The sequence below is a fragment of the Hirundo rustica genome, chromosome 1 (assembly GCF_015227805.2).
Source record: "Hirundo rustica isolate bHirRus1 chromosome 1, bHirRus1.pri.v3, whole genome shotgun sequence".
NCBI lineage: Eukaryota > Metazoa > Chordata > Aves > Passeriformes > Hirundinidae > Hirundo > Hirundo rustica.
In genome coordinates, this window is record NC_053450.1 from 20,382,487 (window position 1) to 20,398,469 (window position 15,983).

The 15,983-nt window shown below is 38.6% G+C and overlaps 1 protein-coding gene across 3 annotated transcripts in view; it reads right to left on the reverse strand.

Annotated features, from left to right (window-relative positions):
* Positions 1-6,136: 6,136 nt before the first annotated feature.
* Positions 6,137-15,983, reverse strand: part of BAALC (BAALC binder of MAP3K1 and KLF4) — a 32,362-nt gene continuing 22,515 nt past the window's right edge. The window contains exons 3-5 of one of the 3 annotated variants that reach the window (XR_005701465.1): positions 15,357-15,476; positions 6,880-7,063; positions 6,137-6,178 (exon numbers count right to left, since the gene is read on the reverse strand). Coding sequence is in view for 2 of the 3 variants with exons in the window: in XM_040068233.2 (XP_039924167.1) it covers positions 15,372-15,476 (105 nt within the window). In the remaining variant the exon portion in view is untranslated. Of the gene's footprint in view, positions 6,179-6,770; positions 7,064-11,210; positions 15,477-15,983 lie in introns of those variants that run through there. The other 2 variants (XM_040068233.2, XM_040068223.1) reach the window with 2 other exon arrangements.

The following is a 15,983-nucleotide window of genomic DNA, read 5'->3' on the forward strand; positions in this document are numbered from 1 at the left end:
GCTACTTTCACTGCCGCCTTTGCTGCCACCCGGGCTGCCGCCGTCCTGCAAAAAGCCCGTAACCTCGGGGATGACGGGTGTAGACATTCAGTAGATGAGGCTACAGCTGAGGAAGAGATTGATATTGAAAGTCGATGTTCTGCAATTGAATTTAATGAATGAACGGGAAGTAATCAGAAATATTTGCTGAGAAAAGGGACGCTGTGGTGAGAACAAAGGGAAATGACTGTTCAAGTGAAGGAAGAGCATTGTGGTGATTTCGGTGCTCGGACTAGCACTGTCTTCCAGAGACGCAGCTCAAGGATGCGTGAACTGTCCTCCCACTGCTCCCACACCTGCTGCTGGCTGAGACCACATCTACCAGACAAGTATTGGCCAGTAGTGCCCAACTGTGTTCACAAACACAGGCCTGAGCTACTGAGACCTAACTATAGAAATGTTAAATGTTACTAAGCAGAGGTGACCAAATTTCTCAGCATGGAGCCATCCAAGGTCTCATCAGGCTGCTGTTCAGCCATGCATGTTGCTCCATGCTCCAGGACTGGAACAGGAAACACCAGATGCTGAGACATGCAAACCAGATCTAGGAATGGTTTGATGATGTTCAGGCAGTGCTACCTCTCTTCTAATGAGCCCCTAGATAATCTGTGCAGTCTGGCACACTCATCCAGAGAATCCCTCCATGGATTGTAGAGAGTGTGAACCTGCATGTGGTTATTCAGAAGACAATAAGCATCCAGAAGCTCTCTATTCATGCAGATATTTTGTGTATCATTGCCTGTGTCACCCTAAAGAAACATAAAACTCCTCCAGATTTCCTTACACCAAACCATTTTAGCACCTCTGAATCATGAGGAGGATTATACCTACCTGCTGCATATCCACAAAGCTCTGCCATTTGAGCACATGGGGTAACTTGATAGCTGGAATTAAATTTGCTGTACAAACAAGCAAATTATATTAAATTAAATGTTATTAGCAGGTTGTGGAAATTAATGTACTTTACTATATGATAACACCCATCTACATTATCCTTTGTCATTGCTCCATTTCTCATCTTCCAGCTGTCTTCTGTCCTAGTCTCTCTCAGTAGCTCTTCCAATCCTACAAACTACATTTTTCTTTTCATGAGTTCTGAGAGGCTGCATATTCTAGGGGTCTGGCTGTGACAGCGCCAGGAGCATGCAAGGGACAGTTTCCCCACTCCACTTCTGTGGAAGTTCTTCTTGGGAAGTTCTTGATCAGCCCTTGATGAAGTTGCAGAGTTGCTTTCAGCTCTGGGAACACCATCAAACACACAGAGACCTTGCAAGGACAAAACATGTTCACTGCAGATTCACACTCCATGAGATTTCTAATGAACTGTCTTTCCTTTCTAGTTCCATTGACTAGGGCATGGCTTAGCTTATTCCATCAGAATGCAGTTTTTTACATAAAACTCTGAAAAATAGATATGGTAAAGTAACATTCTTTTCCTTCCCTAAATACTCTCATGTTTTTATTAGGTGACAGGAAAAGGCAGAGAACAGGAAGCATGAAACCTTTCTTCAATCACCCTATTAATATGTTTTCTTTGCTCAGAACCTAGTTGTTAAGCAAGTTATTCCAGAGGTTGATTCTCAGAGGCGTGATCTAAATATATTTGTATCTGGCTCTTGACTAACCAGAGTGGGGAAAGTGAGCACTCTCATTGGTGTCTAGCAAAGCACCTTTAAGTATGATTATGTACTTTAAGCATGTGCTCAGCTATACTGCTGATTAGGGATGCAACTACTCAGATGTGTGAATACTTTTCTTATCTGGCACTGGAGATATTGTTAACATTCCAGTTAATACTGATTTGCTGAACTTCCCAGGCACTGCCTCAAATAATTATAGCTTAGCAATTTTTACTACAAAGAGTATAAGTGAATTAAAGCCTTATTTAAATCCTAGGTCATCTTCAGATGTCTTTCAACAAATTTAGCAGAAGAGGATTCAGCAGTCACGCACAGCAGGTCCCTTCCAAGCTCTGCTTGCTCCCACCATCTTTGCAATGGAAGCAGTGGAACAGGCTGTGTGCCATCCCCTCCATGCCCATGCTCCATCCAGCTTGCTTAAATCCACTCTCAGCAGAAACATTCACAACCTGCCTGGGCTATGAGCTAAAGCACCATTTTCTCCACCCAGTTCTTTTGTGGAGACATCCCTCTGGCAAAGGCAAACTGCAAGGTGACCATGTTTACTTGTGAGTGCCACACGTGCTCATGCTTTATGGAGGAGGGATCTCAAGCGGTGGCAGTTGTCAGGAAGAGGCTTTCCTCTGACACACCAGGAGGATGTGTGTGGTGTTCATGCTTGGAGTCTGCACACCAGCGTTTGTACACTGGCTCAAGGTTTCTCCTCTTGACACATCTAAAATCTTCATCATTAAATTGCACTGTTGGAACATTGTACCAAAGTTTGACTGAGTGTAATTTAAATGTTACAGATTTGCCAATTACACAGTTTGATGCTGATTCAGCCATAAGGCTGATAATGTTCTTATTACCTGCATTTAAAACACATTATTCATAATTTGTTGGACTTTAAAAGGACTAAATAGCCAGTAGATGGCACCAATAAATCCTGTTGTGAGACTTAGAATGGCAAAATGTAGTTCTTGTCTTTTTCTCAAGTGCATTTTGGAGATGAAAAAACTAGACAAAACATGTTTAACAGAACATGTTATAAATTATGTTATTGCCATAATTTATACTTTTTAGTTTACAGTAATAGTTTATGAACAGAATGTTTGTCTAAAGTCAAAACTCTACTGAGTAATTGAGCACTTAAACTCATGAGGAAGAGAACAAAGATGTCTTACAGTTATTTCCCAGTTATTTAGAAAATCCAGTCATTGATGAGTTAGTGTCTTCTGAGTACTTGTGCAGTCTCATGCAGCTGTGTCATCTTAAACCTTGTTTATAACATTTTCTTCTGTATAGTCTTTAAACTGTAACTCACCCACCTCAACTCAGTACAGCAATGAAAATTAGAGAAGGAATCATATCAAGAAAGCCAGAATGTTGACGCATTGCCATGTATTAATTGCATTACTGGGTACTTGGAAGCCATGTCATGTTCCTCCCTGAACAAAGTATGTTATTTAGACTTTAGTCCTTCAAAATATTAGAGCTGTGTGGGTTGTGGCACCCACACACAAGAAGATGTTGATTTCTTTGACATAAGGAAGTTCTCAAGAAAGATCTCATCTTTCATTTGTCTGTAAATGACAACACCATGCCTTCACAGTATTGCTTTAATAAAACAGTGATTATGCTAATAGTACTTCTTTCCAAACAGGTTACCTCACCTAGCCTTGGATATTAAACACAATGCAAACTAAACAGGAAGTACGCTTGTGAAGAGTAAACTATCCTAACAGTTTAAGGCCAAGGACACTTCATTCCTTGTGGACCTTTAGCAGCTGCCTTCACTCCTGATAAATCTGCAGCTCATCTGGGTGGCTGACAGTGACAGCAGCAGCAACAAGTGAGCATTTTTCTTGACAGAGCCCCTCTTGTCTGATTGTTTCTTTGGCTGGAGTGGTACTCACCTTAGACAATGTCACACAGGCTGGGGAAAAAGATAGCTGTGTTTCAGGACATGAGTAATTTCCTATGGAAAAGATTGATACAAACCAAGTGATCTGTTAGAGGGGACAGGCAAGGTATAGGTGAGTCTAACAGCAAAGCAGAAAATCTGGGGTTAATGGGGTATATTGTAGCTTTAGGGTTTTCTACCTCCAAAACATTGGCCCATTAACTTGAGTTGAGCAGTCCTTTTCAATACCATGTGCAATTATCAAAGCAGGAGTGACTTCATACACATTTCAAATGCTGTTCTTTTAAGTTGGTAGTTCAAGATATTTATTGAAATGTGAGGATGCTAGAGATGCAAGAAAACAATAGCTTTGGAAGTTCAGAGGCAACTACTACAAGGTCATTCATGTCAGCCTGCTAAAGGCAGACTAATGAGCATCCACAGCAGTGTTTCAGGACATTGGTAACAATATCCATCCCATTACCAGCTAATGCATCATCTCTCCTCATCATAACAATCCTGTGCTTTAGGGACTTCCTAGTTTCTGATGAACTGCATAACAGAGTACCTTGTACAAAAAACCCCCAGATCTGCCTGTAAGCACATCTTCTCAAAACCTCCTCCCAGTGAGATTTCTGGAGTAGCAGATTCACCAATTGCTAAAATGTGAAGGAAGAAGTTCAGATAAGAAGGACAATTTTTTCCTTATTATTGCTTCCCAATTTCTTTAATAGCATTTCTTTTAAATCCTGTGGAATGAAGTTATGGTTTATGTGTAAAAAATTAATTAGAAAGTGTCATGATCACTGCATTCGTTATCTGTACAAACAGAACAGCAAGTAATTTTCTGTCTTCTTTTTTGGTCATTGTTTATGATAACAAAAACTTATTTTAATAATGGCTTTAATGCTCAGAAATAATGGTTTTCATGAGCCTGTTTGCAGGTGCTCCTGAGCTATTATAAATGGAAGCATCATGCAGAATACTAAGTATGTTTTCAGCTGAGACATACAGTTTTGCCTGAGATCAATGCACAATACAAAAATGAGTCACACTTTAGATCTTATAGGAAGTATAACCACATAAGAACTAATTTGTCAGGTTAATAAAACCTGCTACACTCCAGGACTTGTGTCAGCATTACTGTTTTCAATTAGGATTTGCAAAATAGGGTTCTGGAACCAGTTATACCATGTCCTGGAAGATAGTGCTGACCACTTTTAAGACTTCCAAATTATATAAACCTCATTTTCTTAGTCTCCTACCATATTTTTCATCCTTGATGTTTAAGATGAACCATCATACAACCAGTCAATGTCTGGAAACTAAGCCTTTCCATCCAGGCATTTGTAGTCAGATTATGGAGACAACTGTGTGAGCATGAAAGCATCTCAAATACAAATTATAGCAGAAAATAAAATCATGGAATCATAGAATGGTTTGGGCTGCAAGTGGATCTTAAAAATCATCTTGTTTTAATTTCCCTGCCATGGGCAGGGACATCTTTAAATAGACCAGGTTGCCTAGACCCCCATCCAGCCTGGCCTTGAACACCTGCAGAGATGAGGCAAGTGGAAAGATTTTAATATGTGTCAGTAGCAATCTCAGTAGGTAATAAACAGGAAAAAAAAGAGCTTAATTAGCAAGGGATTGAGTCTAACCATAATTTTTTATTTTTTATTTTTCTATTTTTTTTACTACATCTAGTTAATATTCAAATTTGTCTTCCCACCTGGCATGCCTGAGTTTCAATAATTCACAGATATCATCAACTATGACAACAGACAATTTGAGACACAAGGACGCAGACAAGGGGATAACCACTACTCTCATGCATTTTCACATGATTTTTGTACAAAGTGTACTGATTTCATGTTTGTGCCTTTGTTTGCCTTCTTGGACTTTGTAACATATAACAGAACATTATATATCAACTTGAAGGTGAAAGAGGAGGCCAAGAGTCAGAAATTAAAGCTTCAGATAGAGAAGGATGGCCAGGAGCCAATGGGAGAGGGACAGAGGGGCAGGATTCTCCAATGCATAGGGATGAGAAGCGGAGGAAGAAGGCCAGGAGGCTCTTTGCTTCTCTGAGAAGAGTGTACAGGGTGCTGGTTAAGAGTTTACTTGCTGGATGGGGATGGAAATTGTAAAGCTCAGCTGTGGGCAATTGCTAAGGATCTTAAAAAGCATCCAAAACAGCAAAGCAAAGCAAAAGTGTGGCATATGAGCAAAAAGAAAAGGGAAACCTGAGATACCAGGTGGGATTTATGCCTCTCTGTGACACAGGTACCCTAACCCACCCTTCTCAGAGCAATGGGTCATAAAGGCCTGTGATCTTGTTCAGGAAATATGACAGAGAAGTATCCACAAAGCATTCCCTATGACAAAGAGAAATTGAAAGGCACTCGTGCCATCAGCTCCTGGATCCTAGAGACCTTCTGAGACAAAGATACACTTAGGGTTCATGGGAAACCTCTCAGTCCTTCCTTGCTGACAACAGCCTAATCATCATTGTTATCTTTGTCCTCAGAGGATCCAAACTGCCATTGAATGATAGGGATGTCCATGTCTCCTTCCATGGTGACACTCTTGTGCATGATGTGATGCCCTTGTCCTGCAACAGAACACAATTCAGAACCTCCCGGTAGCAGGGGACAATGACTTAGCAACAGATAACTGCTCATTGTTGTATTTAACTGTTTTCCAAGTCCGACTCAGGGCTTTAATTTTAGTCCTGCACTGCAATATGTTGCATTTCTTCCTGTTCTGGGCCATTCGGGCTCAGAAGACCACAGTGAGTCACCCTGTGCCAGGAGTTATCACCTCATACAGTGATGATCCTTTACTCAAATTTTCAGGCAATGTAAGAACCATCCAAAAGGTTCAATTTGGGTCATGATATGCTGGGAGTACACATTCTCCTGGAACATTGTTTTTCATGGTTGCATTTATTGGTAAGTTTGGAATTATGTTCTATATCTGGTCTAATTTCAGAGTGGTATCATTCCATAGAACCAATACTTTCATGGTGAAAAGTAGTAGCAGAGGCCATAGGTCTGCTGAGCAGCAAGATCCAGAGGCTGATCATGGCTGGGAGCTGCTCCAGACCTACGGATACTGACAGCACTTAAGGGGATAGGCCAACCAACCCATGTAAAAAGGAGCACGGACATCCAGAGATGGCAACCCTGTTTACAGAGGTCAGAAAGAGAAAGAGATTCCATACCAAAGGTATTGTAATACACCTCCTGGGACTCTTTCAAAATGTCAGTAGAGCAAAATTGATAGACAAGTAAAAAAACAGTTTTAACTCACCCCATTCAATTTCTGATGGAAATGCAATTGGAATAATGTTACTAGAATTTGTCAGTCTGGCCCTTGGATTCATAAATCCTTCATAAATTCAATTGTCCTATCTCTTCTTTGTGCATCAGATGTCACAAGAGCTAGCATAAGTACTTAGAAACTTCATTCTTCACCACTCAAGCAGTTATTTGCTCTGGAACAAAGGGACTGAAATTAAATAACAGACAAAGACAGCTTTTTTTTTTTTTTTCCTATTCTCCTCTTTGCACTTGCATTGTACAAACACGTGCCTCATTATATTTTGCACCAAATTAATTCAACATCCTTAAAATAACTCAGGTGAAACAGTTTAAGCAAGTGTTACAGAGTAATTTATTCTAAAAATAGATACTAACAATTTTAATAGAAGTTAATAACAAGTTCTGTTATCATATCAAAATTTTAATGTATTCATTGATTTACACAGATATAACTAGAACAACGATTTTATCCAAGGAACTGATGTCCCATAACTTCATAACTTGTATATTTCCCTTGTTCTGTTCTCCTCTCTGTGACTTTTCTGGCACAATATACATGTTTCTGCATCTCTGCCAATTGCCTTGTGTCTTTTCCTCAGCCACTAGTGCATACAAGGTTTCTGCACTCCTGGGAGTAAGGTGAATAATGTAGCTAAGCTTTTGTTTGAGCTCAACAAGAACGGTGTGAGTGAAACTGTTGAATGCCAGGAATGAGTATTTCTACCAATTTGGAAGGATCTAAAGTTGCTTTATATTCAGGAGCTCTAGCTGTGTCAGTTGAAGTGCTGGTTTTAACCTGTTTCTGAATTTGAAAGCAATAAAAAGGGAAGAAAATCAAACCTGCATTACTAGAGCTTTCTACTTTCATAGTAATTTGTGGTAAAGTATCATGGTTTCTTCTAAATTGTGGACTATTGTGGGAGAACAGCAGCAGCATAATCCATGTTGAATGAATGAAGCCAGAGGCTCACTAATGAACACAGAAAAGTAAATTTTTCTTATTAAAAAATATTTGCAAAATATCATCTAAAATTATAGAAAAATTATTTTTATGTTATATAAAATTATATAAACAAAACTGTAGGAAAAACTACAAACTCACTGATTTGAACCCACAGTTAAGTCACTTTGTATCACAATGCCAATATAAAGTGTACAGAGTGTGCAGGCCATACTCACTTCAAAGTTTTTATGCTAACAAAGTAGACAATGTGGTATGCAATGGACTTAGTGAAAATCAGTGTCTCTTGAATCAAAACTTACCTTTGCTAAATGCGACCAAAATGATCAGTTAATAGATAGAGAAAGATGCCACATAGACCTATCCCCACAGAGTTTAAATTATTTTAGATATATGGAAGAAAATCATAGCATACAAAAAATTTATTCTAAATTGCACTGGTGTAATTAAGCAAAGCTTAAACTCGTCTGTCCTGTGAAGGTGGAAATCATTATTTTGATCTCAAAGATATCCCAAATATGCAGCAGAGGTGGAAGGTGCTATTACTTTTCTACGAGTACAACAGGCAGTCCGAGAGCACTGTCAAGATCTTTTTTATCATATTACACATGTCAAAAATGTGATCACCTGGACTTGCTCAAGCAAATCTCCAACAGGTTCTTGAGAGCAGAGAAATATATCTGAGTGCCACTGACTGTTCGAATATGTGGGATAAACCCCACGGGTTTGAAGAGAGAGAGTCCAAAGAACTGAGCAGACATAAATGAGGATATCCTGAGCTAATAGAAAAGATCATAAATTTGCAACTGAAGAGGTCCTGGACCAGCACAGTTTTGTTGCAGAGGCAACTGGCTGCTTTGTTCCTGTGTGTTCACCAGGAGTGAATATGCACAGGTGCCGTGTGTGCAGAGCAGATGGTCTGGGACTAGGATCCAGGAGCAGGTATTGGAGCTAAGGGATTTGGCAGCATAAATTCACCGTGTGATAAAAATGCATTTGTAACATGAAATACCAGCCAGAGATTATTAGACAGAAATTAGAAATACTTATATGGTGAGGGTATAAGAAACTATTTCTCACCATGGATGCAAGTAATTAATGCATTGTAAGAAAAGACAGCATGTGGACAGGTAAGCAGCAATGAGGACAGCAATTTCATGCTGGTAAAAAAAAAAAAAAAAAAAAAAAAAAATCTCTGTACCAGTATATATTCTGGAAGTTATTCTGTTGTATTTGTTAATTATTCCTCTAAATTGTTGAAAGAAATCAGGCATAGACCAGGGGCAGAAAATTCTTATCATATACGAAATCCCAGCTAGAGCTGGCATGGGGATAAAGTGTTGGCCGCCACAATGATTTTAAACACGTCAGTTCATCTGAGAGTTTTGAATCAGAAATATGGATAATAAATATCATTTGCATAGGACACTATACATGTACATTAATATTGAACTCCTTACATCCCAGCCAGTACCAGAGATCATGATACTCCTTGGGTGGAATTGTGGATGGTCAGTGAGTTAATGAGAATTAATTTTGCCCCTGTGCTTGTAGTTGTGATCGTGAGCTTTAGTTTTGCCAGGCCCAGGTCTGAATTAGTAAAATTATGCTCTCAGTAATATAATAATGTGTCTAATAATGTGCCACACAAAATATGTCGTATTAACAGTCTGAATAAAGTGGAAAAAAATTTCTAGAAAGGAACTAATTTGAGGGCAAGGGAGATGCTACTGCATTGCAGAAGGGCTGGTTTAGGAACTTGGAAAGGCTACAACACCCAGCATTTTAGGTTCAAATCAGTCCTTGAGTCAGGCAAACTGAACATTAATCCACTTACTAAGCGTGACCTGGAAAGTTATACCTGCCTTGCATGGACAAGCCCAAAATTAAATTTCCTGGTAAAACCAGATACAGATGAACGTGAATAATTTCATGCCTCTTTTATTTGACAGCTCTTCACAGCTGATAAAGAATAGGCTGCTGCTTAGCTATGGTGCCTTTTCTTAAGCTGCTTTTTGACTGTGAGCAAACTGTTTTTTCTATCCATGCAGTAATATCCCAGACACGTTTCCCTGTATCCAAACATGTGGGTGTTTTGCAGAGGTTAATGGAAATTAAATTAAAGCTCAGTAATACTGATTATAATGCAAGAGTGTACAAGCAAAGCTAATTAATACAACTGGCATCATGGCTCAGTCTTGCCCTGTGACACCACTCTCTCTCTTTCTTCCTCAATCCCATTTGTTTCCTAAGCAGGGACCCACAGCAACCTAAAGCTACTTGTTTTATACAGTCTGGAATGGATAGATACACAGCAGCATTCCACATTTTGCACTCAGGACTCAAATGATATTCAATCCTCCACCAGGAAAAGAAAAGCTGTTATATTCTCCCTTTTTCCTTCTTGCTTGTGAACATCCTAGTTCTACCATTAGGATTACAGTACTTCCTAGATTTTAGTGTTTGGTGAGTTTTTCTCTGCAAGGAGCTGTTGCAAATAAACTTGGATTTTATCTTGATTAAGTGACATATGTCAACAAATGTAATTTCTGGTGGACCAGCTCACTTTTTTTCTTATATTAATGACCCAGCTTTGCCATTAGTTTACCAAAGGGCAGAAGAACGGCTTTTAACTATGGATAGGATGCACAGGCTACCTGAAAGAAAACCTTGAAAATCAGACTGAAGGATTTGAAAACTGGAGGGTGGCAACAGGACAGAATGAGGTCTTGCATCCCTGCATCTTAGAGTACAACTTAATTCTTGTTAGCACCTTTTCTACATGCTTCACTGAGCCAGCCTGGAAAGGAGGCAACTGAGAAAGCACTGGTGCAATGAGGGATGCTTGGTCTGAGCACAACAAAGGTTTAGTTTTGACACACTGCAGTATATTGAATTCTTCAAAATATCTGCCTCACTATGAATTGAAGTGTACTGTGGACACACTGTGTACACATTTTCACAGCTCATGGAGCACCTCCTAAGCATTAATTTTAGAAATGCCATCTCAGCACATATTCCCCAGAGGCAGGAGTGGAATAGAGTCCATTAAATTTAAGCTTTGGGGGCTTTGCTTGGGATGAGACTCCTCCCTCCAGTCGCTTCTTGCACCAACAAAGGCTCCACTTGCAAGGTATTGCCTGATCCCAAATTTTGAAGCATCCTGTTTGTAGGGTTTCCATGGGCTGTTACACCCCTGACTGCTGGACTATGGTGTCCTTGTGCCCCTAAATCCTTTTTATTTTTGGCACATCTGACAACCATTCCTTTGATACTATTCTTCCTTTTCCACAGGAAAGAAACCAGTTGCTGTATCAGCATCCTGGCCAGGAATCAAAGAGAACAAGCTACTCGTCAGGCAACACCCGGGGCACAGACAATTAGGATGGGGATGATATTTCAGCAAGAGCCTTTCTGGTAATAAAGAAAAATATAATGAAAATTTCATGCAATTTTGGAAAAAATAAGAAGTGTCATCTGTAAAAGTTATGAGTTTATTTCTATGGAAGAGGTCAAACAACACTACATCTTCTTTTCCATCCTGTGCTCTCCAGTTCAGACAGGAATAACAGCTTTTTTTTAGCTATGCATTCTAGTTGCCTCATAGTTGCCTCATGGCATCTTACTAGAGAAAGTGTCTCAGATTTCCAGTGCCTTCCACTTTAGCTGTGACAGCCACCACAAACTCTCCCATTCATAATTACAGAGGTACAACTGTATTTTGACCTCAGAATCCCTCTTTGGCAAATACACCGATTTCTTATGGGAATCTATGCATTGTACTTTCTTTCATATGACCAAACAATCCATGAGCCATAACTGGAGGACATCAGAAACAGAAATATTCTGATTCCATGCATAGCAGATGTGGGAACCATTCATTATACGTTTGCACTCTTTGATCTCAGCTTTAAAAGCTAACCCAACCACAAACACAGGAATGTGAAATACATGGAGTAATAAACAGACACTTAAAAAAAATTATTTATTTTCATTTTCAAATTTAAGGTCAATCCTCATCAATTTGCGTACACAAATGTTCCCATTAGTCTAGTTTGAATTTAGATGTATTTGTAAATAAAACTAATCCTGCTTTTTCAAATACCATTTCTGTGCGCAAATTATATAGCTCTTTCTTTTTGTAAGGCATGTAAAACAGATTTCAGTTCAAACATTAAAATATTTTACACTTGGGAATCAGAATTACAAACAGAAATTAAACTTTCTCAAAAAAAAATGTGCCTGAACTGCAGAAGTACACACTAAAGACATTACAATATAAACATGCAGAGACATGCACAAATAAATATCTATGTATATGAACATACTAGGAAGATCAAAAATACCTATGACCTGGTTTTTATGAAATCTCAGTAATTTAACTAACAAGAATGCATGTTTAATGCAGTAATCATATATTGCTTACACAATAATTACAGTTTCCTGTTTATGTCGGTGCAAAATCATTCCGGTCACACAGTAAAATTGTGTGTCTTCCAGTCAATGTTCTACAGTGATGCTGAAATTATGAAACACATTAAGGAGCCATATGGGAGAAGATGAAGGAATAGTGCAAGATAAAGCAGCGCTGAGTCTTTGAGAAGATTAATTTGCCACATGATGAATTGGTAACTGTAAATCTCCCTTCTTTAGACAATATCCTCCTTCTTTTGAATGATTCCATTTTTCACATAGAGGAAGAAGATATATCAAGATATATAGGAAAATCCTGTGTATATATTGTGCTGGAATTGTGGAAACATGACAAATTTCCTTTCTGTTTAAAACCTGAGCTTAGATAAATCATAAGAACTCACCATCTGTTGGCAAATCATTCCAGCAGAAAGTGTGTTGTTTCAGTGCACCTGTAGAAAGCTTCCCGTGCAGCCAGGGGACATCAAACAAATGATGTAGTAATGTCTTTTTGGGGAAAATTACATTTCAAAAATCCTGGCATATAGGACAGAGATGCCCACAGGTCCTTTATCTGAAAGTCCATGTCTTTCCCATTTTGGGAAACAGAAATTGGGGAGTGTGAAACCACTACACATGGCTATTTTATCTGATGTCTTTGAGCCATTTATATTTGAAAGATGATGCTCAAAGAACAGACCCTATAAATAAGACTCCTCATTTCTAAGAAGGCCACCTGGAGTAAAAATGTCTAGATGAGTCTTTGGGCTTGCTTCTTCCATGGAAACCAGCATGGGAATCCATTATGAGGACTTTGAATTGTCTAAAGTGACCTAGGCTAGATTCTGTCACCCTAATTATACAGAGTGGTATATTATTTTATAAACAAATTGGTTGTTTCTACTGGTGGTTATCTAGTAGAAGGAAAGTAAACACAAGTATATCCCAATCTGTGTACAGGGACAAGATCCACATCTCTACAACATGTTCTTAGTTTTATAAGGGTCATTGGAAGTTTGCACATCAAACACTAAGAGGCCACCTAGGACATAATGTAATTTCTTTTCAGTTACTGCCTAATGAATAAGAACAGTAATGTATTACACGAGGAGCGTGTATAAAATTGCTTGTTACTAAACATGGCTTTTACCACAGAAGTTGGATCCAATCTTTGAATGTCATAAAGTTAACTTTCAGGATATAAACAGGTTCAGGGGATCTTGGAGTAGCTCTGGAAAGTTACCATGAGCAGTCCAGGGCAGGCAGCATCCATCACTCTGCAGCTGCCACCCTGATGGGGGATGTGGTCAGCATGAGGATGGTCTGTGCTGCTGCCCAGGTAATTGTACCCCAAGGCCCTCTCCTGCAAACCATCCTCTCACATCTCATGCTTGGAATACAAGATTTAAGAGCTGCCTCCCTGATGGTTTCTGGCACGAGCCAGGGCTGCTTCATGTGCCACGCAGCTCCTGGGCTTCCTTCTGTGGTGTGACCAAGCCATCTGACACAACAGGTCAGCACATCATCACTAAATAATTTCTTAGCTAATAAATAATCTCACTGCCAGGACTCCTTTGTTCTTGCATCTATTCACTCTGATGTGGTATCCACCCAAGGCCACAATCTCTGGAACAGCTTTTTACACAACAAACCTTCTCTTTTGTCTTCCTTCAAAATTCTGTTTACCCTTAAACACATCAGGATCATTATTCACTTTCTGTAGCTTTCTTGTATCATACAAGTTTATACTGCACTCTCTCTGCCAGTAAATCCTTTTAGAATATGCTATGGTATGCAAAATCCTGGCTCTAACTCTGGATTCCCTTTTGCCTTTTTGTTGGAGTAATTAGAAAACAATTCCTATTACATAGACTTGTACAAGAAGGAAAGTAATTCGCACACCTAAGCAGCAAGCTATTAAAATAATCCTAAAACAAAATAAACTAGGGTTCAGTTCACAATCCTACCCATACTTGTTTGTCTGTTTTGAGTCATTTTAAATTGCTATTTAAGGATACTAATATACATCTGTATATATATGTCTGATAGGGGAGGCAAATAATTTTACCTCTTTTATCTTAATAAACATGCAAACTCACAGAGAATATATATTAGTACTTCCATATTAAGAAGTAATATATTAAATTAATTCCTAGATTTTACTATACTGAACATTTATATTCTTTTTAGAAATATATTTATGATAAACATGGAGTACTGTGGTACAGGATGCTCAAAATGTATTAAATAAATTCTGTACAGTGAATTAATTATATCTTATCAAAGAAAGTTAATTTTTTAAACCGACATTAGAATATGACTTTTAAAATTGTGGTTATTTTCATGTAATGTTAATGTTAACTTTTTTCCAGGTCAGACTGGGCTTCAGCATAATCAATGGGGCATTTATAAAACAACCAAGGAGCCGTAACTCTACTTACCAATTAAGACTAGGATCTTCAAATAAGGCTGATCAATAAGAAAGTTATTGTTCTAAGACCAAAATTATGTCAATATGAATGATAAATTAAAACAAAGTAATTGAAAATTTAATATATAAAAATGTTACTGTGTGACTTAACTATATATAACCAATATATATAGCTGGAAAGAGATTTAATGGAACACTAGACTTTAGTCTCACTTTCTTGAGATGTCTGGGTTTGCATTTTAAAACATGTGAGTGCTTTAAATTAACACTGTGGGTTTGAATGTGCACACTCAAAACCCCTTTATGACTAAAAATGCAGATTCATTTGTTAATTTCTTGGTTTTAATTGGGATGAGCTGTACCCCTTATTATCCAGCTTCATCTTAACATCAATGTGAAACAGGACATTCAAAAGAGATAACATAGAAGTTAGTAAAAAGCAAAAGTCATGAATTTCTGTGTATGTCTGTGTAGTGCCACTGCTTTAGACAAATGATGTCTGAAGATCCTACAGTGCTTGCAGCTGGTTTCCACAAGACCTGCTTCTGGAGGCACTCAGTAGCAGCTGCCCACTGTATTCAACCTGGAACACCTAGAGGTCTTCATGTCTTCAGTGACTGACATTTAAAGTGCAGTGAAGCTTTGTTAAGTCCATCCTCACCTGCAATTTTCTTCATTAATTGGCACAATTCTTTGTTTTTCTTCTGTCACTTTGTCTGATGCCTTTTGTAACATTGATGGCGACTTCTTGTGTGGACATTTTCTGTGTGTCCCATTTACTCTGTGTGAGAGTTTTAAACAGTGCAGTGAGTTCTATGATGACAACAGAAAGAGTCATAGATAATTAACCCCTAATTTACAAAAACAGTTCTACTTAATATACAGAATGCCTCCAGCATCCTTCACATGGCACTGTGATGCAGAGCAACTTCCCATATTCAGCGTGGACACAAGCTTTTATATCTGCTACAAAGGCAGTGGATGTCAGTAGGCTTTGGATCAACCTTCTTTACTATAATTATCACCTCTGCATGTGTGTACTATAAAAGCAGGGCAAATAAATCTGATTTCAGTCCAGAAGTGAAAATAAGAGGTTCCTTTTGATGTCACTGAGAGTAGTGCATCACTAGCCTGAGATAGAATTTTCTGTATTTGATTTTATGTTTCTGATGTGAAAATTTAGTTTTAAAGTAACACTTCTGCCTGTGTGCAAGGCCCAAGCACACTGTATACATTTTAGAGCTTCATCAGTTTATTTTCATTATTCAAAAAGTCAGTCTGTCTGAGT